The sequence below is a fragment of the Parasteatoda tepidariorum genome, chromosome 8, assembly GCF_982258835.1.
Source record: "Parasteatoda tepidariorum strain Cologne lab strain chromosome 8, Ptep-v5.0, whole genome shotgun sequence".
In the NCBI taxonomy this organism is placed as follows: domain Eukaryota; kingdom Metazoa; phylum Arthropoda; class Arachnida; order Araneae; family Theridiidae; genus Parasteatoda; species Parasteatoda tepidariorum.
Window position 1 is genome coordinate 5290083 of NC_141762.1, and position 26654 is coordinate 5316736.

General features: G+C 28.3%; 1 protein-coding gene across 1 annotated transcript; it reads right to left on the minus strand.

Annotated features, from left to right (window-relative positions):
- Positions 1–3080: 3080 nt before the first annotated feature.
- On the minus strand, positions 3081–11073 carry LOC110282008 (G protein-coupled receptor 83-like). Its single transcript, XM_043053067.3, has 3 exons — positions 10549–11073; positions 6663–6959; positions 3081–3617 (listed from the first exon to the last, which is right to left on the minus strand). Exons 1-3 carry the CDS (start codon positions 11071–11073, stop codon positions 3081–3083), a joined length of 1359 nt encoding a protein of 452 aa, XP_042909001.2.
- Between the last annotated feature and the right edge of the window lie 15581 nt (positions 11074–26654).

The window sequence follows — 26654 nt, forward strand, 5'->3', positions numbered from 1 at the left end:
CAATCAATTACAATACATTGTAAAATCAGAATATAAAATCAAATGTATATACTTTCATCATTTAGTTTGATATGTGCTAACAATACAAAATTATAATATTTAAATATTAAAACGAAATATATTTTAAAAACAAACCTCACACAATCTGTTACAATCGAATGTACATAATTTCATCACTTAGTTCGATATCTAGGAGCATTGAAAAGTTATAGAAAATATATATTTTAACAGAACATTTGAAGAGAAAACAAAATCCATACCATCGAAATCAGAATATACTGACAAATGTATATAATTTCATGATAAATTTCGATATATGCGAACATTGAAAAAGTGAAGAAAGTATATATTTTAGTAAAACATTAAACAAAGGTCACACTATTGAATGGAAATATATGATACTATGAACTGTGTGTTAAAAACTACATGTTCTAAAATTCCATTCAAAATTTTTGTAACTTCTAATATTAATATTCATTTCGACTTGCTAATTTTCTCATCTTTAATATTTTTGGTTCTTGAATTAAATACACAGCCTACAATCTGAATCTAGCCACGAGTTTCATCTACTCTAAACATTATTTGACAACATGAAATAATAATTGGGGAAATAACTGAAAGCGTTTGTTAAATTGTTTCTATCATCTAGTGACAATTACACAATACTACTAGAACGTTGAAGCAATAACATTCTTATTATAGTACAACAGAGAGAAATTTAAAGAAATAAACAATAGAAATTAATATGAAATTTTTCATTATATATTTATTTAGTACATTATTGAACATGCAAACATGCATAGTAATGATTGCTTTCTTAGTAGGCATATAAAGGAGTGTAGGAAAGGATTTTTGCAACTTAGCCATCTATACAATAATAAAGATTTATTGATATATGTATAGATGTTTTGTATACAGTACCCTTACAAATTATTAGGGACACTAAAAATTTCTAAAAAATTGTCATTTCTCAAAGTGTCATAACTTTTTCAAAAATGAATCAATTTTCATAAAAATTTCAGGATATCATGATCAGGTCTTCTACTTTCACCTAAAAAATACTAATTTAATTTATCTCAATTTTTTGCAAAATTTTACATTTTTGAACGAAGCAATTTTTTTTTTAAAAAAAATGTCAAGCCTGACAAGTTGCTACTTTGTAACAAAATTTTTGGCCTGAAAATTATTATTTGCACATTAAAGTACAAGTCATTAACTTTAAAACGCGCTAAAGTAAATGACTTTATGATTTTTTTTGACCGAGATATGAGATTTTGAAAATTTTTTGTCATTTATAGTGAAAACGAAATTATTGTGAATTCGAAAATTTATTCTTCAGCTTAAAGAGATTAACCTATTGACTATTTTCTGTTGAAAATTTGTTAGCTATCAATTATTTATTTGTTACGTAATGTTCGCATAAGTTTATATTTATCACAGTTGAGAAAAGTGTAAATTTTGTATAAAAATAGGTGGCAAAATAAAGTTAAATTTCTTAAAAATTTCTTGTCGTTCTTTAAAATTTTTATTGCAAATTTATAAATAATGTTCTTGTTTGTAATAATGTTTTAAATAAAAAACTTAATTAATCCGAATAAGAAAGTTGCAAAAAATTAATACTAAATAATTTTCGAATTCGCAATAATTTTGTTTTCACTATAAATGACAAAAAATTTTCAAAATCTCACATCTCGGTCAAAAAAAATCGTAAAGTCATTTACTTTAGCCCGTTTTAAAGTTAATGACTTGTACTTTAATGTGTAAATGATAATTTTTATGCAAAAAAGTTTGTTACAAAGTAGCAACTTGTCAGATTTGACATTTTTTTTTTAAAAAATTGCTTTGTTCAAATGTGCAATTTTCTGCAAAAAATTAAGATAAATTAAATTAGTAACTTTTAGGTGAAAGTAGAAGACCTGATCATGATATCCTGAAATTTTTATGAAAATTGATTCATTTTTAAAAAAGTTATGACGCTTTGAAAAATGACAATTTTTTAGAAATTTTAAGTGTCCCTAATAATTTGGAAGGGTACTGTAGATATATTAATTCTTGATTTTTTTTTTTACTTCAGCGTTGTCAATTTGATTAGTTATTTTATTTCAATGTAGAAATATTCAGTTGAAGTGATAATACATTTTATTGTTTCTCATATCAATAAATAATCTGCATTGGGGCGTGGTGGCTCAGAGAATAGAGTATTCGCCTCTTGATGAGGTGAACCGGGTTTGAATTCAAGCGATGGCTGGTCGATACGAATTCCGCACCGAGCTCGTATTGACCACAGTGCTGACGAGAACTAGTGTTCAAAAATCTAAAAGTAAGGCAGGAAAATGATGACCATCAAGAATTATATAGAAATTATAGGATCGCAATTGTAAAAAAGTTATTTACAAATATTGCTATTTTGATGATTAGAACAGTTTTTTTCCTTCTCTTTTTATTTCTATTCAATAACTTCAAGGAAAAGCTTTTTTTGACCAAACGCATATTTTGTTCCAAGACTTCGACATTGAAGTGATTGTGTTGATTTGTATGAATTCAAAGCATCAAATTGTTGCCGAATTCATCATGGATATGGCATGTTTTATGTTCACTTTTTATTTATTGTAATTAGTGTCTTCTGCTTTTACGTCTTCCACAGTAGCATCCGAGAAAGACTTGCTCGGAGAAGAATTAATAAAGATCAGCATCGATTCATATGTATTCATGAAGATCAAATTTCTGCGTTTTCAGGCGAAAGTGAATTTACCACATTTTACATCATTGCTCTGGTTTAACTCATCATTCATCGAGAGTGGCTATTGGGGTCCTGTTGTTTGTTTTCAGGTAGTGTTAGTCTTAAGCCTAACTTACGTAAGAAAGCGTATCGCAACGGATGACCCTGGAGTTAAAATAACAAGTGTTTGAATAGATTAATTTGCATTCATAGAATTTCCACACAGTCGAAAGTTTACCATAATTTAGGACTTCATCTTATCGCTCCTTATTTTGTGAGAGTTTGATTCAAACTTTTTATTGACTCTATCAGAGGTCTTAAGCCTAAATTATATAAGAATGAAGAAATTTCTTTTTTATACTTAAATATGGATGCCCTCCTCGACAAGACCAGGAAGAGATTTACACTGAACACTCATTTCAATGGAGGACCTCGGAGTTGAACTGACAAGTGTTTGCATCGATTCATACGCATTCATGACAGTCATATTTCTATCGTTTTCAGTCAAAGGGGGGTTCGATTCACTACACTTTACGACACTATCACCCTGATTTAACTCATCTTTGTTCATATCATCGAACTTGCTCGTCGGATTCAAACGTGTTATTGATCTCACGCAAGTGAAAAGTCTTAAGCCTAATTTACACAAGACTAAAGTGCAATTCAAAATCTTGTTTCGGAAATGCTCGTTCAACCAGCAATATACGAATGGGTTGTAACAGACAGAACTCATGGCCAGCCAATGACAAAAGAAATAGATGGTGGAATGAATAGTTGTGGACTTGGATGACTCGCACATGAATTCCATTCCTGCGAATTCTTTGAGCATGTAAAATGTGTTGAGCGGCAGCCAGCAGATTGCAAAAAGTAACACCACAATAATAATCATCTTTACAGCCTGTAAATAAATAAAATAGTTATTTAACTCTTCGTCCAATTGTTATGTCATTCATAAACTGCATTAATAGTTTATTTTATTTTGAAAATTTTTAATGCTTTGTAAATGACATTGCTTAAGTGAATGTGAAAAGCATATTCAATGTTACTCATCTCCCTGGGTTCCGCAGTGGACAGATCGTAAGTAAACTGTTCCCAGTAGAACACCGAAGTCTCTGGCTGCGGTCAGTAAGCTGGTAGTGACCACTTTGATCAGCCTACGTATGAACCCAGGGTGTGCGGTATTGGTTCTCGTCAAACTGTTCTACCGTAAAGTGCTCGACTTCGCTCGTAGGGCTACCCGAAGCGGGGGTGCCATCCCCTCGGCAGAGGATCAAAATTGTGATGGCATGTCTTCGGATCATCCTCGGAGATGTTTCCCAGATCGTGTTATCAATAGTCCACTGCGCAGCTGTGAAAGGAAAAAAGTATCCATAATGTCCGAAATTCACGTTAAATATAATCATACATTTTGAGGCCGAGATAGCCCGGTTGGACTCGCGCTCGTGACAATGGTCTTTCGAGTCCAGCTGGCCGAAGAATCCCGGCGAATTAAAAATGGTTACTGGTGCATGTTAAATCTGTCTGGGTCACAGAGTCCTCCAAGTTCCCATAACAAATCAATACCTCTGAGGATACTGATCCAGGAGTTCCCTTGTCTTCTGGATTGGGTTCAAAAATACAAGGCTACGGAGTTGAACATTAGTAGTCGTAAACCCAAAATAGGGTCGGCTGTTCAACGACGGTTGTAAAATAACACGCTCAGTACAACTCCTGAATATGAGCGTCGTAATTCTCGGTGTTTGGATTATGTGTTTCAATAGATAACAAATATTTTGCTGTAATAATAATGTTGCAATAATAATTTAAGTAACAAATTTTTTGTTGCAATTATGCAAATGCTTGATCTTGGATAATTTGGAGGTGAGAATTTTAAATCTGAAATTCCTTTTGCTCCTAAAGCTACAGATGTTTTTCAAAAATATTTTTGCGGAAATGTACAAGTTTAAAAGCGTTCTATATAACAGGCGGTCGCGTAAATGGTGCTAAACTTGTAGGGGAGTTAGGGCAGATCACCAGTATTAAAATTGAATATGAATCCATGCCTGGAAATATAGTCGCGCGTGGTTAGGGGCGCTTTTCTATTACGACCTATTTAGAAGCATGCAGAGAAACAGTTCGTAATAGGAGAAGCGCCCCTAGTGGCTTACGACGACATTCCCTAAGTGATTTCTTAAAAATTTTAATCCTGATAATGTTCCTTAACTCTCCTAGAAATGTGTCGATAGGGTTCCGTGACCTCCTGTTAGATAAAACGTTTTTAATTTGTACATTTCGATAAAAAGTAGACTCAAAATTTAATTTAAAAAAAAACTATAGCTTTGCGAGAAGAGACTATTGCAGATTTGAAATCAGCGATATGAAAGTATCGCGGATCTGTTACAGAATCTCATGCAGCAGATAACAAACAAATAAAAATGTGTTCCCCAATGTTATTTATTATGGTAATTCACGAACAATGCTTTTTATTCACTTGAATCAAAACATGCAAAATAAGAGAAAAAATGACAGTTTAACAAACATTATACAAGCTTAGAACTTTTCATACTTTTTTTATGTACAAATACTTAAGTAAAAAATAGCAAGTAAGTGGGCATTTTTTTCTTAATAAATTTTGAATATGTAAGGTTGAAATATGCGTCCACCAAAGAAATCAGCCATAAATGCAACAATTTAACGAGACTAAAATGTAACTATGATCAGTTGTGTATTCCAAAAATGAGTTAAATTATTTGTTATGTCCAGAAATCGCTATTATTTCTATGGCTGTCATCTATAATCAATTTAGTAACAAAAAATGGGATCGAAAAAAATAGGAAGAAAAAAGAGTATAGGAAACGAAAATATTTGAGATAATAAGGAGATAATCTATAATTTTTCCAAAAAAGTAGCATATCAAGCTTTTCCTAAGTATTGTTTCTTCATCTGTACTTTTAAAAAATAGCAGCACGAAACTATAGTGTTATCAATATGGAATTCAATCTGTTGTACTCCAAAAAATGTGTCATATTAGTATAGGATTCAAGGCCTTTCAAATGTCTAGAAAGATATAATTTCTTTGTAATTTTTGAAAGTATTGAATTCCCTTTCTTTTCAAATTTTTCTCAAAAACAAAATTAAAATTGCAATGTAAACACGTGGGAAAATTTCAAGTTATGAATAAAAGTTGAATTCGAGGAATAAAAAAAATTGGAAAAAAATTTCTTCTTGGAGTTTCAGAGCTCAAGAATTTTAAATCAAAAAGAAAAACTTGAGATTCTAAAGAATATTTTACTCAAAATTTTTAAAAATGAATAAAAGCGGAAATTTTGATTTAAGCAAAGCTACATCTTTCATTTGAATTTTATTCTAATGCAGTAAAAGTCAAAGTTGTGCAGTGAAAGTCAAAATTGATGCATCAACAATTGAAGCAATCGTTACGACATTCGCACGTAAGCATTGGATAGGGATTTTTTTATTTATTTATTTTATAACCGGATATTTTTTTTTACAACTATTCACTTCATAGACTTGTAATATTGAACCAAACACAGAAGACAAGGAAATTCTTGGATAAAGTATTGGGAAAAACTAGCCCTCGTGGAGGACTTTTTGATGGAACTAACCCGCATTTGCGTTACATGGAGAGGAAAACCCGAAAACCATCCACGGTTAGTCTGACGCAAGGGGATTCTAACCCATGATCCGTCTACCACTGAGGATATTTTATTCGAGCACTGTGGTGCACTGGGTGTAGAGTTCATATCGATCAGCCATCGCTGAAATTTAAACCTGGGCCATCTCATTAGGAGGCAAGCGTTCTATCGCCTGAGCCATCACGGCTCCTAGATATTGCTTTTTTTGCTTATAAGGGGGGGGGGAGTAATAAAAGATTGTCGAAAGTTATTTAATGTGAAGGGACAGACCGACCTTTGTATAGGAGTAGCAAAAAAGAATAACCACTCACCCTTCTTTTCATTTTTTCTTGGACGATGATCTGTTCTTTAGTAAAATTGTCGAATGGACTCCTCTGCCAAATATGGCAGACGATCTTGCCGCATAGTATTCCAGTTATTGTGAGTGGCAACAGATATTGTATCATTAGGGAAATGAGTTCAATCCATGGGCTGTATGTTTCAGGGAAGAGTGTCTGGCATCGATTCACTATCTTGAATGTGAAGATCGGAATAATTCTGTTGTAAATAGCATACGGGACAGACAAAGAGAGCGCCAGGAACCAAATGCAAATAGTTACTATAAACGCCTAAAATTAATAGGAAATGTTATTTCTAAATAACAGTTCACTGTTACATTTTATTACTACAATGTCTTTCTTAGGATTACTGCAAATAATTAGTTTTTCTTATTTATAAGTGTAATCCTAGTTCTTAATAACAGTCAGCTATTACTTTTTATGGATTAGTATCATTGCGATATCTTATTTAATCGAATTACTACTAATTATTAATTTTTCTTAATTATTAGTATTAATATTAGTGTTATTATAGTCCTTAATTAGAGTTCACCATTATTTTTATTTATTAGAATATAAATTATTTATTTATTAGTATTGCTACTAATTTTTTAATTTTGTTATTTTATTAGTATTAGTGTGATTATAGTTCATAATAACAATTTACTAAAGTTTTTTCATTGATTAGTATACAACAATGCCTGATTTAATAATATCAATACTAATTATTATTTATTAGAATTAATATTCGTGTTATTATAGTCCTTAATTATAGATAACTATAATTGTATATTTATTACTACTATTTGTTAACTTTGCCTTTTTATTAGTATTAGTGTGATTATAGTTCTTAACCCTAGGTAGCCTAAAGGAAGTCATTTCGACTGCTTTTTCATTTGCAAAAAATGTACAAATAATAATGCAAAAATTAATATTTTTTTTTCCAAGTAAAGTAAAATTTTTTTATTGTTAATATTTACTAATAACTTGTTATATAACTGTAAATAATATAAATAATATTAAAAATTAGTTAAACAAATTTCTTTACATAATAGTTATTCTTTCACAATGCAGTCATTTTGACTGCTTTTGGGCAATATAGGTATGTACTAAGTTTTAGTCTTTATAGTATTAAAAACAATTTACTATTGTGTTTTCATTGTGTATACAACAATGTCTGATTTAATAATATTAATACTAATTATTAGTATTACTATAGCAATTAATGAAAAATGTAATTTTTAATAGTAGTTCACTTTTATTTTTTTATTGATTAGTATTACTACAATGTCTTATTAGTATTACCAAAATATCTAATTTACTAATATACTACAGTGAAACCTTTCGGGAGTGACCATCCCCCTCCGCTCTAGAGTAAAAGGGTCGTTGATGGAGGTGGATTGTTCTTACCTTCATTCGCTTCAAAACTGTTATCGAAGGTGCATGATTTTTCGCAAATGATATTAATTTTAGTCAGTGTCATTTTCTTGGTGCAGAAACGGCACTTCTGTTGGCGTCATAAAAAGACGGATCGTTGAATAAAATTGAGCGTCTATAAAAATGATCTCAACTGATACAAATATGTGCAAAAACAAATTTACCAATTATGAATGATAAAGCTATTTTAACAATTAGGTTTCATGTTTAAGTTTGCATTTACTTTTATATCATAAAAATTAGTTGGCGTTAAAAACTGAGAAGTTGGTTTATTTGTTTAAGATGCTTAGTTTTTTCTAAAATAGCTTTTTTTTTAAAAAAATTTAATTTTTAACTCTAAAAATACATCATTGATAGCATTGTCTTAAGTGTACTCAGACTCATATATGGCAGTACTTTTACTTTCGTTACTTGTACCGCCGGTACAAGTAAAAAGTATGTACTTTTACTTGTACTTCGTTACTTTTTAAATTTAGTACTTTTACTTGTACTTTCGTTACTTTTTTTGGGAAAAAGTACAAGTATTTGTAACGGAAATGTCGAATGAAATCGTTACTTTTTTCTAAAACTCAGTAAGCTTTCTAAAAAAAAATTTAAAAAATAAAAAAAATTCGATTAAAAAAATGCTTACGTTTTTTTAATTTATAAAATTAATGTGCAATATATATGCATTCACAGCTAACTTCGTGTTTAAATACCTTGGCCTTTTAAAATTGTCATTCCTGAATGGGAAAAAAACGGCTCTTTCGAACAGCGAAAGGTTTCGAGATGTGAAATCGCAGGACGATTTATTGTTTGCTGCAGGTCTGATACCTTGCATCAAATATAATTGGTTGGAAGAAAAAGCTAGAGAGGACACTAGAAAAAAATTGGAAAGAATTGTCCAAGCTGAACACCATGCTATCACTAATAACGTAACAGAAAAAAACCCAGGGATTTTAAATTTTCTAAAGCAGAAAACATCATGCCAATCCTAGAGTTAGCAACAAATATTATTAACAAGTTCTTTTCATTCATTTTCGAGTTTGATGCATTTATTTGATACATTTTAAATAAAAAATGTTGGATTTTGTTGTTACGTTTTTCAATTTTCGTTTTGAACTCACTAATAATACATTTTTGTCTTAATACATTTTTTACTAAATACATTTTTACCTAGTAAATTTTTTACTAAAATTATGTTAATGCCCGACCTTGTCAAACAACGCCCAGTCAAATCTCTAAGAACTTCAGAACTATTTGTGCTAATGAAAACTGTTATAATTACCATTTTAACTCTTGAAAACTCTAAGGTATTAATTTAGCCGCTGATACTAAAATTCATTTACAAATTTTAATTATTCCGTTAGGCAGAAATGTTCGGAAAATGATTTTCTCGCATGACTTCAGCATTAGCCATTGTTACAAATAAAACTGTAGACTGTTCTGTTTCAACTTATACTGCGCATTCAATTATTTTTTACTAGCTCAAAGATCACAAAGCTATCTGTGCTTTGTTTATGTTTGTGCTTTTAAAACGCGCTTCTATAGAGTAAAACAATTTTAAATCAATGGTAATTTGAATAAATAAAAATAATAAACTAAAAATTTAAATCAATTGATAAAATTTCTTTTTCGTGCAAATCTATAAAAAGTTTGATATTAAAATTATATTTGATTTTAAAATTATATTATACGATTGTATTATAAAATTATATTATAATATTCTTCCGAATTTAAAAATAAATTAATGTCCACAATTTTCAAAATTAAAAATAATTAAATAAATAACAACAATTTTCCAAAAACATTAAAGAGCATAAGAATATTATTCGATAAAATTTTAGGTTACTTTGAATTTTCGATTTCTTAGAAAGGTACTTTTAAATCGTTACTTTTTTTGTTTAGTACTTGTACTTTTACTTGTACTTTTCACTCGTTACTTTTTAAAATAAGAACTTTTTACTTTTAACTCGTTACTTTTTTTAAAAATACTTGTACTTTTACTCGTTACTTTTTAAAAGTAACGTTGCCATATATGCTCAGACTGCAACATGTGGTTGTATTGTCTAAAACAGCTCTCTAAATAAGAACCTCACACAAATATTTTGAATACATTTGAATCTACTTATTTATTTTTTTAAATTTTTTGTATCAATATTTTTACTTGTTTCCTCATTTGTCCTTTACCACATTTAGTGCAGATATTTTTCCTGGTCGATGGGAGAGGTTTTAATGATCTCATCTAAAGGTTTTCTTCAGCAATGGAAAGAATTCCATGCCTCCCGAAAGTGGACGTAAATAGAGGTGGTCTTCCCTGGAGATTTCACTGTACATTATATACTTTATTTATATTATGTTTCTATTAATGAATATTGCTATTATGTCCTATTTATTAGTATTACTACCATTAAATCATACTTGAAATTATATAAATAATTTTCTAATAAAACTTTTAGCTTACTTGAGAGCTTCTCAATTTTGGTTTGAGAGGCCTGCAGATGACTTTGTATCTGTCAAATGAAATATAAGTCATGCTAAAAGTCGATACATAGACAGAAGTAGACTGCGCAAATGGTACTATGGAGCACATGACTGAACCAAAAGGCCAATCAGGAAGAATCAATCGTGCGACATTGAAAGGAACATTAAGTGCCGTCATCATCAGATCAGACAGCGCCAAATTGGCGAAGAATATGTAAGTGGCAGTGCGCAGTCTTGAATTTCGAATCACTATGTTAAGAACTAGGCAATTTCCGAACAGACTGATGATTATTATTGCACTATAAGCTGCTATAATGAAGCAATTTCTTGGTGATAGTACTGAAGAATCTGTAGTCGGCTGATGTTCACTTTGGTGGTTAGAAGAATTTAGATTCTTCAAGTCCCGTAATGTCAATAGACTGAGAAGAACATCAAATTTCGTAGAGTTGAAATTTTGAAAGTAGCACTGAGGAATGAATGGAGAAGGAATATTACTGTTACTCATATTTCTTTGTTGCTGCAGAGTTGTAACTTAAGTTGAATCATCTAAAATCTATAGATTGAGAAAAACGTCGAGGTGTTCTAGAATATATTTGCTTTGACATCAAGGACTTGAAATGTTTCGAATGTAACAGAATGGATTAGGAGTACCACTGGTGCTTATTGTTTTTGTCAGAGTTACATCTCAGCTTCAGTCTCCTAATGTCTGTAGATGAGACAAAAAAAAAATATGACAAACTCAACTAGAAATGTAACGCCGTACAGTGAAGGACATTGTTTTCGTAGAGTTCAACTTAAGTCCCCCACAAAATTAATAGATCAAAAGAATGCAAAATGGCGCAGAACCATAAATGCTTCGACATCCAGGACAAGGAAAATACCAAATGTTTATTCAGTGTAGTACAAGTGAAGAAGATGCATCATTGTTTTTATTGTTTAATAGTTAATCGTGGATATCTGATGTCAAACGAGTGATAATATTGTGTAATAACCGAGTGGAGAAAGTTTTGAAAATATCCAAAAAAATTAATTGAGATGAAATATAATGAGATGCCTGCAAGTGACGTAGTGTGGGTATCTCAATCCTGATGGGTTGTTGAAGCGTGGCATTTGTTTATGTTAGCAACTGTTCTTTCCGTTCTATTTCGAGAAAGCCAAGTCCAGTCAATATAAATTCTCTCAAATGACGCAGTCTAAATTCTTTCACAAAGATTCTTCCTCAGACATTTCAATTCTTTCACTATATATTTACACAGAGACTTAACACAAAGACAGGCACGAAGCCATATACAACACAAACAAACTAATTATTCACTTAGAGCTCAACTTTTAACCAAATAGAAAATTGGTTTAATATCGTTTCAGTGGTACTCGTGTAAAGATAGAACAACCTCTGAGCTGACTTTATAAGTTATTACTTTCAAATGAACAGTGATGGATCCCTTTAAATTTTAGAAATAAACTGCGCATACAAGTACTTTAACAGAAATTCAGTCGTAAAGTTTAATGAAGGCATTACAGAGTAATGCGTTTATTTCAGGAAACTCGTGAAAGATTTGGTAGCAGTTTACAAATTTAATAGAATTTATTATCGAAGCTTTAAACAAGTGCTTAAGACTTATAAATTTTTTAATAAATCTAGTGGAAAATATCTTTCCCACATTTATATATCTTCTACATCTGTATATCTAATATTCACATATCAGTATAGCAACAATTCATACATTGTTCATCAAATATCCACGTGTCTGCATAGCAAGTATTAATATATCTGTAAATTAAATTTTCATGTCTCAGCATATTAAATATTTATTATACTCAAATACCATGGACTCATACCTTTATATAAATATATCAGATATTCACATATCTATAAATCAAGCATTCACATTTCTGTACATTAACATATTCATGTTTATAAAGTATTCATATCTTTGTATGAAGTATTCATGTCTCTATATAAAATATTCATGTATTCAGATATCATACAAAATCAAATTCTTCTTCAATATATATCAAGTGAAAAAAAAACAGATTATATTCATTGTAAGGAAAAAATAAAGAGATTAACTGTCTTAGCACTTTCGGTTTTGAATAAGAAAGACATACAAAAAATTCTTGTTTCAGGTAATATATACTTTTCAAATCAAATAATAATCAACATTTTCATTGTCTTTTTAAACAAACATTATTATTATTTAATAGAATTTCTCTCTTCTTGCATAATAATAGTAGTCATTTTCCCATCACTTCTGAAAAGTAAGGGAGAATTTCATTAAAATAAATATTTTGGATAAATATTTTAAATTTTTATTTCTCAAGAGCTAATAGACCGATTTATTCAAATTTTGAATTTAGTCATTTAAAACTACGTGTGTTTAGTTGTGCGAAAATTTGAAATAAATGAAATGTTAAGCTCATTAAAGTAAATAATTAATGATAATAAATGGTTAGAAAGTAAATAATTAGAAATAACTATTTTTTTAATGCAAGTTTCGTTGACTTGTTCGGGACATATAACGAAATAGTCGAAATACGAAATCAACATTAAGAAGTTCAATCTCTCTTCTGACAAAATTATTGAAACCATAATTTTCAGTTTGCAACTGTATTTTGAGGGTCAAGAATTTGAATTCGTCGAGAGAAAAAAAAGGTATGTCTATTCAGAGAAAATATGTCTTTATGTCAGATTTCGTAACTTAAAATATCATCAGCTTTAATTAATTAGCATATTTATGCGAATGCCTTCAGGTTATTAAGATAGACTTCTACCGCGTGAAAAACCAATTATTAGATCAAAAGTTATACAGGGTGTTTTATGTATGTCGTTTTTTTTTCTTTAATTTTGCGCACTGTGCATAAATCATTAAAAAAAAATTTCGAGTCCATTATATAAACATACACGAAAAAATAGAAAATAAAAATGTGTCTTAAAATCAAGACTACTATTATATTAAACCGGGTGTACCAAAAATTGGCGTAATTGCATTTTCCTGGTGTCTAGAAAAATGACTTGAAAAGAACAATAAGAAATCGGAAGGACATAGATACGTATTTTTTGCTGCATTCTGCAGTGGAAACAAGATAACGATACCCACGAAGTTTTTAAATTTGTTACGAAGTGTCACTAAATGTAACTGACTATCCGGGGAAAAAATATAGAACAATGTTTTCAAAGAAACTAGCGTTTTCAGATACGCCTATGTAAATATTTAAGTTGGAATGTTCTGACATGCAACAAAACTATTGCTCGGCTCATGTTTGTTGGGAAACTTTGAGTTTAGGAAAATGAATGAGATTATATTAAATAGCTTCTTAGGCAGAATGCTGCAATCACACTTTTTTTAACAATATATATATTTTAACCATTTGTGATTCGCTTGTTACGTGGAAGTGTTTGGAATGCAATTGTGTTTGCATTTATTATATACTGTGCTGCATTATAAAATGCAATTTTATGCAATTATTATATACTGTAAGAAATGTTTGGTAAAAATGGCTAAAAAAAACAATTTATTTATTTAATTATTTTATCATATTCAAACAAAATAATCAAATAACCAGAAATAAGATGGTATTCAAACTGCTAACAGTGAAAAAAAAAACCGTTTATTAACTGCATTCACCTAATACGATTAAACAACCAGAATTTTATTCCTCATCTAATAAAGCCACTTACTTCCTTGCAACTTTGTACTTAATATAGACGAGAGGGCGAATCTTCCAATCTCATGACCGAACGGGGTTCGAGTCCCAGGGTTGCCATTATATTATTTCCTCCATTCCCTTCAACACATGAAGAGTTTCCAGTGTGATACACTCCAAAATTTGTGATCTTGGACTATAAGAAAACGATAATTTCATTCAGGCATAGATTGCAGCAGCGTTAAGCTGCTCGGCACAAAAAGTCTGGTATTTTTTATCTTTTACGATGGATGAAACAACCAGATAAACTTGCTAAACCACATTCCACAGTTCATTTGATAAAGCACAACTCCACCACAACGAAATTCTATTCCCCACTACCCGAAAAGCCTAGCTCCAATGTCTTATTTTTTTTTAAGGTCTGAAACCATGCTAGTTGTAAATGGTTAAAAAACCGCATTCATGGTTTAAGGATTATTGGTTTCGAACTTCTTTCCGTGAAAATACGTGCTGCAGTTGAAGAAAAAGATTTAAATTAAAAAGTAATGCATTTAATGTTTTAAATAAACGGATTATTTTGGTTAAAAACACAACGGAAATTCATATAACCAAAGGCTTTCTCTCTTAACTGCAATCTCATAGAAACGTAAAAGAATATTTAGATGAAGAACAATCTGGAAACATTTAATCTTAAAACAACATACAAATATTCTGAATAAAATATTTTATACATGTCATTTAAATAGCGTTTAAAACATTTCTGATAAGTTTTGCTAAAATTATTTTGGGAAACTCCCTGTATTAAGATGGATGAGATATTAAAAATAAAAAGAATTCAACTGTCCAATGCAAGTGGGAACAGAATTTCAAATAATAACTCGAGCATAATGTTAGAATAAAAACCACGGAATTCATTCTTTTTTCGATCCAAAAACTCTTGATTCATTATGGGACACTCGATCGAGTTTAAGAAAGCTGACTCTATTGACATTGGAGAAAGTTTAAAAATTTTTTATTTAATTTTAATTTGTTAAGCTTACTTTAATTAAAATTAATGAGGAAATTAGTGTGCAGTGTCTACTTCGAAATAACTATTACACGAGTTTTAAATCTGCAGTGATTTGATGCAGGAAAATCGTTTCGATTCTTTCACTACACAGAGGAAAGTATATATATATATATATATATATATATATATATATATATATATATATATATATACATATATGGCAGTACTTTTACTTTCGTTACTTGTACCGCCGGTACAAGTAAAAAGTACGTACTTTTACTTGTACTTCGTTACTTCTTAAATTTAGTACTTTTACTTGTACTTTCGTTACTTTTTTAGGGAAAAAGTACACGTATTTGTAACGGAAATGTCGAATGAAATCGTTACTTTTTTCTAAAACTCTGTAAGTTTTCTAAAAATAATTTTAAAAAAATTAATTAAATCGCAGCAGACTTAGTGACACCACTTTCGAAATGCAATTATTTTGCAAAATGAATAAAAATATTATTTAGCAAGTTATTTTCATTCATTTTCGAGTTTTATGCATTTATTGAATACATTTTAAATAAAAAATGTTGAATTTTGATCTTACGTTTTTCAATTTTCTTTTTGAACTCACTAATAATACATTTTTTACTAAACACATTTTTACCTAGTACAGGTTTTACTAAAATTATGTTTATGCCCGACCTTGCCAAGCAACGCCCAGTCAAATCTCTAAGAACTTCAGAACTATTTGTGCTATGGAAAACTATTATAATTATTATTTTAACTCTTGAAAACTCGAAGGTATTAATTTAGCTGCTGATACTAAAATTCGTTAGAAAATTTTAATTATTCCGTTAGGCAGAAATGCTCGGAAAATGATTTTCTCGCATGACTCCAGCATTAGCCATTGTTACAAATAAAACTGTAGACTGTTCTGTTTCAACTTATTCTGCACATTCAATTATTTTTTACTAGCTCAAAGATCACAAAGCTATCTGAAACCCCGTGTTTGCTTTGCTTATGTTTGTGCTTTTTAAAACGCGTTTCTATAGAGTAAAACAATTTTAAATCAATGGTAATTTAAATAAGTAAAAATAATGAACTAAAAATTAAAAGCAATAGATAAAATTTCTTTTTCGTGCGAATTCGTATAAAGTTTGATATTAAAATGATATTATATTTCATTATAATATTCTTCCGAATTTAAAAATAAATTAATGTTCATAACTTTCAAAATTTAAAATAATTAAATAAATAACAAAAATCTGGCAAAAACATTAAAGAACATAGGAATATTATTCAATAAAATTTTAGGTTACTTTGAATTTTCGATTTCCTAGATATGTACTTTTAAATCGTTACTTTTTAAAAGTAACGTTGCCATATATATATATATATATATATATATATATATGTAATAAATAAATAAATACAAGAAAGTTGTATTTCTTAGTGTTTTCTTGTATTTATTTATTTATTATTATAGTGATCATATTTAATGCAGCTTTAGCGCTTAATATTATCTACTATTAACTTTCTTTCATTCTCCTTCTGTTTTCGTTTTTATTTCCAGTCTTTAGGACGTTACGTGTGTTTAGGATGTTGCTCTTTGAGCCTATTTTTATGGAATTAAACAATTATTACAATTTAGCGCCTGGTACAAAATGTGTTCAATATTTAAATTATTCTTCATGTTGTACCCGGTACGGAGAGCCTAAATCAGAGGGGAACTTCGGATCGACATCCTGCTACTCTGAAAGCAAAAGCGAAAGCAAACGATTTTTTGAATTGCATTCTATTCCCGAAACTTTACCTTCCTATAAAGCGTGTGATGATAAAAGATGCAAAACTTGCCCTAATATTGACAAAAAACATACTGTTCCTTATAACGTTAGCTCCAAATCTTTTTGTAAAATTAAAAATGTTATTTATATGTTAACCTGTGGTTTCTGTAATATGAAATATGTTGGACAAACTAGTAACTCACTTAACATTCGAATTAATAAACAATATAGCATTAAACCAATTAAAGATTTTGTCTTCTCCCTTAAGAATTATGAAACATATAAGTTCTACGATCTTATTATTAACTTTTCTCTCATTAATTTACATTTCAAAATTCTTTGTTTCGATCTTATAAAAGCCAAAATGAGCAAAATTTTGCCTAACAATAAGAAAAGTTTAGATAATTTATATTTCGTTATTAACTTTCAAAATCCTATTTTCGATAAGATCAAATTTCACAACATTTTTGAAAATTTTAAAGCTTTATTTCCATTAAAAGATTTTAACATAATTAAAAGTTTTAAATATAACAAATCTCTTGGTAGAACCATTTTTAACTATAATGATATAAGCAAAAATTTATGGAGTATTAATATATCCGATTATGAATGTCACTGTGAGGAGGATAAATGTTTTGATTTTGTTGATAAACATCATAAACATATTATCACTGGTAATTTAAATATTATAGAAAGCTTGGAACTTAGGAATTTAATGATAAAAGGCACAAAATTTAGACCCATTTACCATATATCAATCAATAGGATTCTAAAATACTTTCTTAATGATCTCAATAGTTTTTGTTTAAAGATATCAAATAGATTCTCTTTACCTTTAGGTATGCTAACAGAATGGAAATGGGGAGTTTATTATTACTTTAAAAACTTTATTTTCAATAATAAGGATAATTTAAATAAGAATAACAATTCAACAAATTTTTCTAATATTGTTCAATCAATTAAGCAACTTCAAAAATATTTTGTAATTTCTCCCATAGACAAAGCTAACAATAATTATGCTATATTCTGTAAAAAATTCTATGCTGAACTTTTAAATACGGAATTAAAAAATAGTAAAAATTTTGAACTTAGTAATTTCAATAATAATATTGCCATTAAAAAAATTTTAGCTTTTTACAAGAGATTAAAAATTAAAATTAGCAATATACAATTTCCTTACTTAATTATCAGTCCTAAATTTCATAAAATTCCAGTAAAATTTAGAACTATCACATGTGGGTCCAATACTTATTTAACTAAACCTGGCACCATTTTCTCTAACTACTTAAATAAGATTATTAACTATATTACTAAAGAAGGTTTCTCTTGGATAATCACTAATAATCAACCGATTTTAGATTTCATTAAACATAATAAAATTAATTCTATTGCGACTTTTGATTTCCAGGATCTTTTCAATAGCATTCCCCTTTCTAAACTAAAGGATGTCCTTTTGAATTATTACCATGATTTTAAAAATATCCTTTGTTGCGATTTTGATTATTGGGAAATTCTGATTAATTTTTGTCTTTTTAGTAATTATCTTTACAATGGAAGGGATATCTTTCTTCAAATTAATGGAATACCACAGGGATCTAATTATTCATCTCTCTTAGCTAACTTATTTTTGCATTATTATGAAAAAAATTGTACTCTGAGTATTAAATTTGTTTTTAGATATATTGATGACTTAATTATCTTTAATTTCCAAGATTTTACTGTTTTATTGAGTGATATATACCCTGAGGAATTGATCTTACTTCGTAATCATGATGATAATATTAATTTCAATTTTTTGGATTTGGGTATTATGAAAGTTGAAAATATCTGCTTTGATTTATACAATAAAAGAAATGATTTTAATATTAATAAACTAGTTACTTGGAATTCTAATGTTTCTAGGAGCATCTATTTAAATACCACTTTTAATGAAATGAACAGAATTAAAAGAATATGTAGTAATATTTATTTATCCAAAAAACAAATCAATAAACTCTTTCAAAATCTGATAAAAAAAACAATGGATACCCAACTAATGTAATAAAATTTTATATAAAATCATTGAATCAATCGTATATTTTGGTGGATATATTTTCTAAACATTTTTTTTGTTAATTTTTATGATTTTCCCATGTGCAAATCCATTTCAGGCCAAAATTCATTGCCAAAACTATTTACTAAATAATTTCTTTGTTAATTTATATAATTTTTCCATGTGCAAATCCATTTCGGGCAAATCCGTGGTTAGAATTATTTGCCAAAAATTCCTTTACTAAATAATTTCCTTTGTTAATCTATACAGTTTTTCCATGTGCAAATCCATTTCGGGCAAATCGGTGGATAAAATTGTTTGCTATAAATTTCTTTATTAATTTATACAATTTTCCATGTGCAAATCCATTTCGGGCAAATCCGTGGCTAAAATTATGTACTAAAATTTTTCTTTGTTAATCTTTCCATGTGCAAATCCATGTCGGGCAAATCCGTGGTTAGAATTATTTACTAAAAATTCTTTTGCAAAATAATTTCCCTTGTAAATCTATACAGTTTTTCCATGTGCAAATACATTTCGGGCAAATCCGTGGATAAAATTGTTTGCTAAAAATTCCTTTATTAATTTATATAATTTTCCATGTGCAAATCCATTTCGGGCAAATCCGTGGTTAAAATTATCTGCTAAAATTTTTTCTTTGTTAATTTTTCCATGTGCAAATCCATTTCGGGCAAATCCGTGTTAAAATTATCTATTAAAATTTTTTCTTTGATAATTTAAATAATTTTTCTATGTGCTAATCCATATCGTGCAAATCCGCGGCTAAAATTATTTGCAAAGCAGGCAATTTATGTTTCTCTTTCCTATTTTATATTTTTTCTTAAATAAACATCTATCTTCTAAAACTATTTATGATCAATTTTTAAAATTATCCAGTGTAATATTACCTAGCGCACATCCATTTCGGGCCCATCCTTGGTAACTAACAAATCAAAACTCAGAATAACAAATCACTTCAGCAGTGCAGTAAGAACGACACTTTAAAACCCTCTTGTTACACTCAATTTGCGCTTTTGTTTTCATCTTTTGTTTTCATATTTTGTAATCTGGCAATCTCTCTGCGAAAACATTTTTAAATCATTCTTGAAAAATATCCGTCCATGTAAGTTGTTATGATTTTGCTACTCGCTTTATAGTCCCCCCTTTTTAATGTTTTTTCTTTTTATTTTATTTTATGATCTGTTTTTACATGTTATTTTTACTTTTTATGATCTATTTTTATGTAGTTATTTTATAAAATAAAAATTTTTTTCTGAGTGCTCCTCACACTATTGTATTAATAAATTTTGCTTTGGCTCTATTGATACAATATCAGAAAGCACTCTGTTTTACGGATATAATCGTGTGGGCTGAAGAAAAGATTATATCTTTTTTTTCCGGCTTTTTTTTTTTTTTTTTTTTTTTAAATAAAATGTTGTTTGTTATTTTTTTTACTTATTATTTCCCACCCCCTTTTTTTCATATGTCTATTATTTTTCTTTGTTTTATTCTTCATTTTGAACTTATATATATATATATATATATATTCACATATCTCGGAATAGAATCGGCAGTTTTTGAAGTGAAGAATTTACCTTGCCTACAAATACTTTTAACTGGATGAATCTAGTCAACAAAATAAATATGTCGACAAAAAGAAATTGTTGAAAATGCTGGTCATATAAGTGCTATGGTAATAACTAAACACCTTTTGCATGGTGATCAGTACCAACTATAAAAGTAAGAGACAGCAAATTATCAATAAGCTAATTGAATATTTGATTCACTAATGACAAATTTTGTATTAATTAACACAGCCTCGTGATGTCAAACGTCTTTATATGTATTGTTAAAGTGTGCTGATTAAGAATTTCACGTCTTACCAGATAAACAGATTATTTGATTCACAGAATGGGGGGGAAATATAGTATAAAAGGATATTTTATTGACTTCGCGTTATTCACATCAATACCATAACATAAACTTTCAAATAAATTTTAACAAAAAATAGCGTTTAAATAAAAATACTCTACATCTAGAACATGTATTTTAATATTGAAGAAAATTAACTTGATAATTTGTCGTAGAAATTCAATTATTCATTTTTAAAACTTATAAGTATTTCAATTATTATATTTGATAATCAAGTCATTCATATCCTCTAATATTTTGATAAAATTGTAGTTCGTATTAAGATGAATGAGATTTTAAGAATAAAAGTGTGAACAGGATCTCAAATATTGACTTCAGCTTTATGTTAGGATGAAAACAATGGAATTAGTTATTTTTCCAATCCAGAAACTCCTGATTATGATTAATTACGGTAAACCCTTTTGAGTCTTAGAAAGATGACATCATTGATAGAGAAAATAGTTTAGAAATTTTTTATATATCAAGTCCTGAAATAGTGCTAAATTATATTACGTTAAGTTATGAAATGGTGCTAAATTATATTATATTTTGTTCTGAAATAGTGCTAAATTATGTTATATTAATTTCCGAAATAGAACTAAAATGGGTGAATAAATCCACCTGATTCAATCACAAATGATGGACTACTTTTTTTCATTAATAAATTTTTTCTTTTTACCAAAAATGTGAAATCGATACTTAAAAAGGAAAAAAAAAGAAAAGAAATAACCAAAGTAGAATACTTTTGGCAATTATAGCACAAAATCTTTATTCAATAATTTGGAACTTTGAACATAATAAGTTACTATTAAAAATATTTTTTTCAGTAAGTTTCGAATCTGAACTCAAGTGTTTAAATATTTTTTAAAAAAAACAACGATTACATTATTTCCTTACTAACTAATACTTTAATTTGCTTATAGTTGCAACAATAAATTAGAAGGTAACAATAAAAAAATTGTATTAAAATGTATCAATATCACATATAGAAATTTAAAGCTATTTTAAGACATGAATACACAATGATGAACAATAATCGAAATTTTATTCATATTGCATTTATACAATTCGTTAGTTCATATTTTGATACTATGCATTATAATCTTATAATTCTTTTGTAAATTATTTTGAAAAAAATGTATTTTGGTAAAAACAGTCGTCTAAAAGAAGGTCTAGCAAACGATTGATTCCTTAAATGAACATTAATATTTCATTTGTTACTTCCAATTTATATATTAAAAAAAGATTTCTTTTTCATAAAAATTAACTACATAAAACCAAGAAGTCACGGAAAAACATTTCACTTAATTAGGCAAGCAGTTTGGTAATTAGAAAATAAACTAGAAAGAGTCAAGGTTTGAATTTTAAAAAAATCATAAATTGAGTCTTAGCTTCTGCATCAATTTATTAGCGCTATTTAATTTAGAAGCGCTATTTAATTTATAATAATTTCTTAGTTGTTAACATTTTTAAGTTTTTGAAATTAAAGCAATTAAGTTTTCTGAATTCCTTAGATATTTATCGTTTTTTATACATCAACAGCGCCAATTTCTCCCTTCTTTATGTTCAATTTACAACTTTTTTAAGTTTTCGAAATTGAAGCAATTAAGTTTTCTGAATTCCTTAGATATTTATCGTTTTTTCGTTTTATTTTGAATTTCTGCTTTGTTTTTACTTGATTAAATTATAATAACGAATTGATATTATTTATCTTTTTGGTGTATTTCACAACATCGATATATTTTGCTTTTGGCGATGTTAATACAATATCAGAATTTTTGAGAATGTAATAGTCCTTGAATACAGTTCACTATAATATTTTTTATTAGTATACTATAATATCTTATTTGTGAGTATTTCTATTAACTAGTAGGCTCGTTACTAACTTAGGCGCATTGCAAATGCACAAAATTCTAAGAATTCAAAACAATCATTCAAATCCATATAACAGCTTTTTTTTTAGAAAATTACCTCTTTTTAGTAAATACTGAGTCATTAAAATAATTTTGAATTCAAATGAATGACATGTAATTCGTTAAACCTATTAGAAATGTGCTATAGTGTAAAATCTTAAAGCGTAACAGCACGACTGAGACTCATTTTTCAATGAATAACTAATAACAATAATAAAACAAATAAGTTCGTGATATAAATTAAAAATCGTCAAATAAATTAGTAATACATAAATTCGTGAAAAGCGCTTTCGACAAAATACAAAAATAGAAATCTATCGACAAAGACTACTCACTTCTGTCTAGCTTAATAGTATGAGATTGTCGCAGCTGATAGGGTGAATTTCGGAAGGGTTCATTTGGTAAGAATGATCTCTCTGGTTATTTCAGTTTCTGTTTTTAAAAGCGCTATATGTTGAGCCACCTCGTGACATTTTTGGCACGTGACATTTTTAGCGGCAATCATTGGTCGATTTTCTAGCGTTGCCAATCGGGGAGTTGTAATGAGGCTTTTTTTTGTCGCCGTGTAAGAGAAATATATATGGGTCATTCTCACGAAAACTGTCATTTTTCAGTTCATAAAATCCCAAAAAAGTAAAGTGAATAAAAAGCTCTGAAACTTTTTATATTAATAGAAATAGGTAATGACATTATAAAGAAAGTATATATCCTATAAATTATACTTAATATTTAAATTAATTAATTTTTTAAATAATTAATGTATAATTAATTTATAATAATTAATAATTAATTAATTAATTTAATAAATAAATTAATTAATTTAATAAATTAATTTATAAATTTTTTAATTTATTTTTCAAATTAATTAATAAGTAAATTAATTATTTTCACTATTTAAAAAATGAGGGAATGACACTAATAGTGAGGGAATGATATTTTATTTTAATACATGTTTTTATCTAAGTTACATCTACCTAAAGTTTGAAAATGATAACATACTAAGTATATCTAATATTTATTATAATTTAGTCTTATATATTTAATAGTTTTTACAGGTTTGGGAAATAAAATTGACTGGCACGATTGAACAAAAAAAAATTTTATGATATACTCATCTTGAATCATTCCCTCACTTCAGCGTCATTCCCTCACTTTATACACAAGTGAGGGAATAACGAATTCAATAAAATTTAAAAATAACAGTTAGGCCTAATGAATTTCTGAAGTCAATCACATACAATTATATTCATACAAGAAAGCAACATATAATTATCCACTTTCTCGATGAAGTTGTATTTTATTTCACTCTAAAAAATGACATGAGGGAATGACAAATGTAAAAAATTTTACCTGGTTTGATTCATTCAAATTTATTCCACAGTAAAGCTTCTTTAAGTTGAAGATGGAAACATACTGCAATTTTGTTCTATGATGCGAGTTGTTAACTTCTGAAGTTTTCTTAAAATATTTTTATTCTAAGAAGATTGCAGGTGATAAGAACATTGTTGTGAGGGAATGACGCGAAACACTGGGGACAAAGTTTAAAATAGTGCTGTGTTAATATTTTTATCAGAAATTAAATTTAAAATTGATTTTCTGAATTCTATATTTCAGTATTCTGAAATAAAAAACGCGAATTTGTAAAAATTTTGTTTTTATTTCAGAAACAATTTTTTTCTTTTTTTTAAATCAGCAGTGGGGACAAGTGAGGGAATGACATATTGGTATATTTTAATTACCTAAAATAAATAAAAAATAAAAATTGATAATTTTATTTTTATTCTTTTGTTAGCTTGCATTCTGAAGGACACTTTCCCTGAATTTTTTTTCTTCGTAAGCTGTAAAACAAACATAAAATATACTGGGGACATGAAAATGACTGTTTTTGTGAGAATGACCCATATATAGATTGTTAATTTTTCTTTTTTATTAGTATTATTGCAACTATAGATCTTAATAACAGTTTACTATTATTTTTCCTTGAACAGTATACAACAATGTCTGATTCAATAATATTAATACTAGTCGTTATTTATTAATATTAGTTTTATTGATAAGTAACATAATAATATTTTATTTAATAGAATTACTACAAATTACTAGTGGGGTCAATTACGTTCAATTTTATTACGAGTGGGGTCAATTGTAACAGGGTATGATTGTAACAGAGCAAAAATTTCGAGTTTTGGGTTCTAGATTTGGTTCCTAGGTTGTGCACAAGGTGTATTTAATAAATCTACAAGTACACCCCTGCTGGCAATCATTTTTTATGTACTTTTGAAAGAGTTACAACACAAAAGATATTTTCACGCTACGTAAGTACTCTTTCTGGTATTAGATTATTATATTGTAACAAAGTAATTTTGTTTAAACAAGTAAAAATTATTAACCGAATATGTAAGTGGACACCTTAATTAACATTTCAATAAAAAAGAATTAGTTTTGTTAATTAACTAGCAATGTTTTTAACAAATGAAGCTGAAATGGCGTCTTGGGTACGATTGTAACAATAAGTAAAGGGACGATTGTAACAGGTGAAAATAAATAATCTTATTTTTACAAACCATTACTTAACCCTTTAAGAACCACCAATAGTTTCCTATATCATTTATATTATGTTGCATGCGCATTATTTTATTTGTCATCTTTCACAGCATAAATTAAAATTTTTAACCCCACAAAGTTTAACCTTTTAGGTCTCTGCTCATTATTATTTTTACTCCTAAAATATCACCACTATTTTGATCAATAAAAAAATATATCACAACTATGATAATATGTATAATTAACTATGTTTTAGTTGAATTTATGAACTGTTACAATTGACCCCGTAAGTGGGGACAATTGTAACAAGTTCACGACTGTCAGAAATTGTTAATAACTAATATAATAACATTTAAAAATAAGGTATTTATTTTTTTTCTAGTAGAGGATAGTCTATTTTACTTGTCTGTCAATTAATACTAATAATATATTGGATTTTTTGTTAGTTAAAAATAGTTAAGTAAAAAATGTTACAATTGACCCCATTCTCCCCTACTCCTTAATTACAGTTCACTATTATAACTTATTTATTAGTATACTATAATATGTTAGTTGTTAGCATTGCTACTAATTGTTATTTTTTCTTTTTTTTTTTATTACTATTAGTGTGATTATAGTTCTTAATAACAGTTTACTATTATTTTTTCCTTGAATAATGTACAGTCCGCAAAAAAAAATATATCACCCTGAATAACTTTCGTTCTAATGATCGGATTTTCACGAACTAAAAGTCAATCTTAATGGTTCCCGGGGGTGACCTCAAATATGCTAATTAATTAGTGTTAACTATTAATTAAGTTACGAAATCAGACACAAAAACGTACTTTCTCTGATAAAACATATATATTTTTTTACATATTTGGAATCTAGACACTTGAATTAGGGGGGGGGGTAGGCAAAATTTTGAAAAAATTGGGTAGCAAAATAGGTTTATATATTTGGCGATAGTCCAGAAAACCGCCAAAAAAAGTCGCCAGCGCAAATGAATATTTTAAGATAACCCATTGACTAATTCAAAAACTTAATACTTAATTTTACTAGGTTGATAGGCAACCTAGTAAAAGAACTTTGAATGTAAAAAAAATGAAATAATGTTCTGTGATTGCTGGGAGAGGTTTAATTAATTGTTAATAGAAAATATCTCGAAGTTTCTAGGCAATAGACAATTTTTAAGCTGATTTCTGTCCAAAAAGCAAAAAAAAATATATATATATATATAAATGTTTTTTAAATCTCCTTTGAAAAGAAAATTTGAATTGA

Excerpts from the sequence above, each read along its gene's own strand:
- LOC110282008 (XM_043053067.3), bottom strand. The coding sequence starts at position 11,073 with ATGAGTAACAGTAATATTCCTTCTCCATTCATTCCTCAGTGCTACTTT. Across the intron at positions 6,960-10,548 it reads CAAAATTGAGAAGCTCTCAA|GCGTTTATAGTAACTATTTG; the intron begins GTAAGCTAAAAG and ends TATTAATTTTAG. Across the intron at positions 3,618-6,662 it reads AAGAAAAAATGAAAAGAAGG|GCTGTAAAGATGATTATTAT; the intron begins GTGAGTGGTTAT and ends ATTTATTTACAG.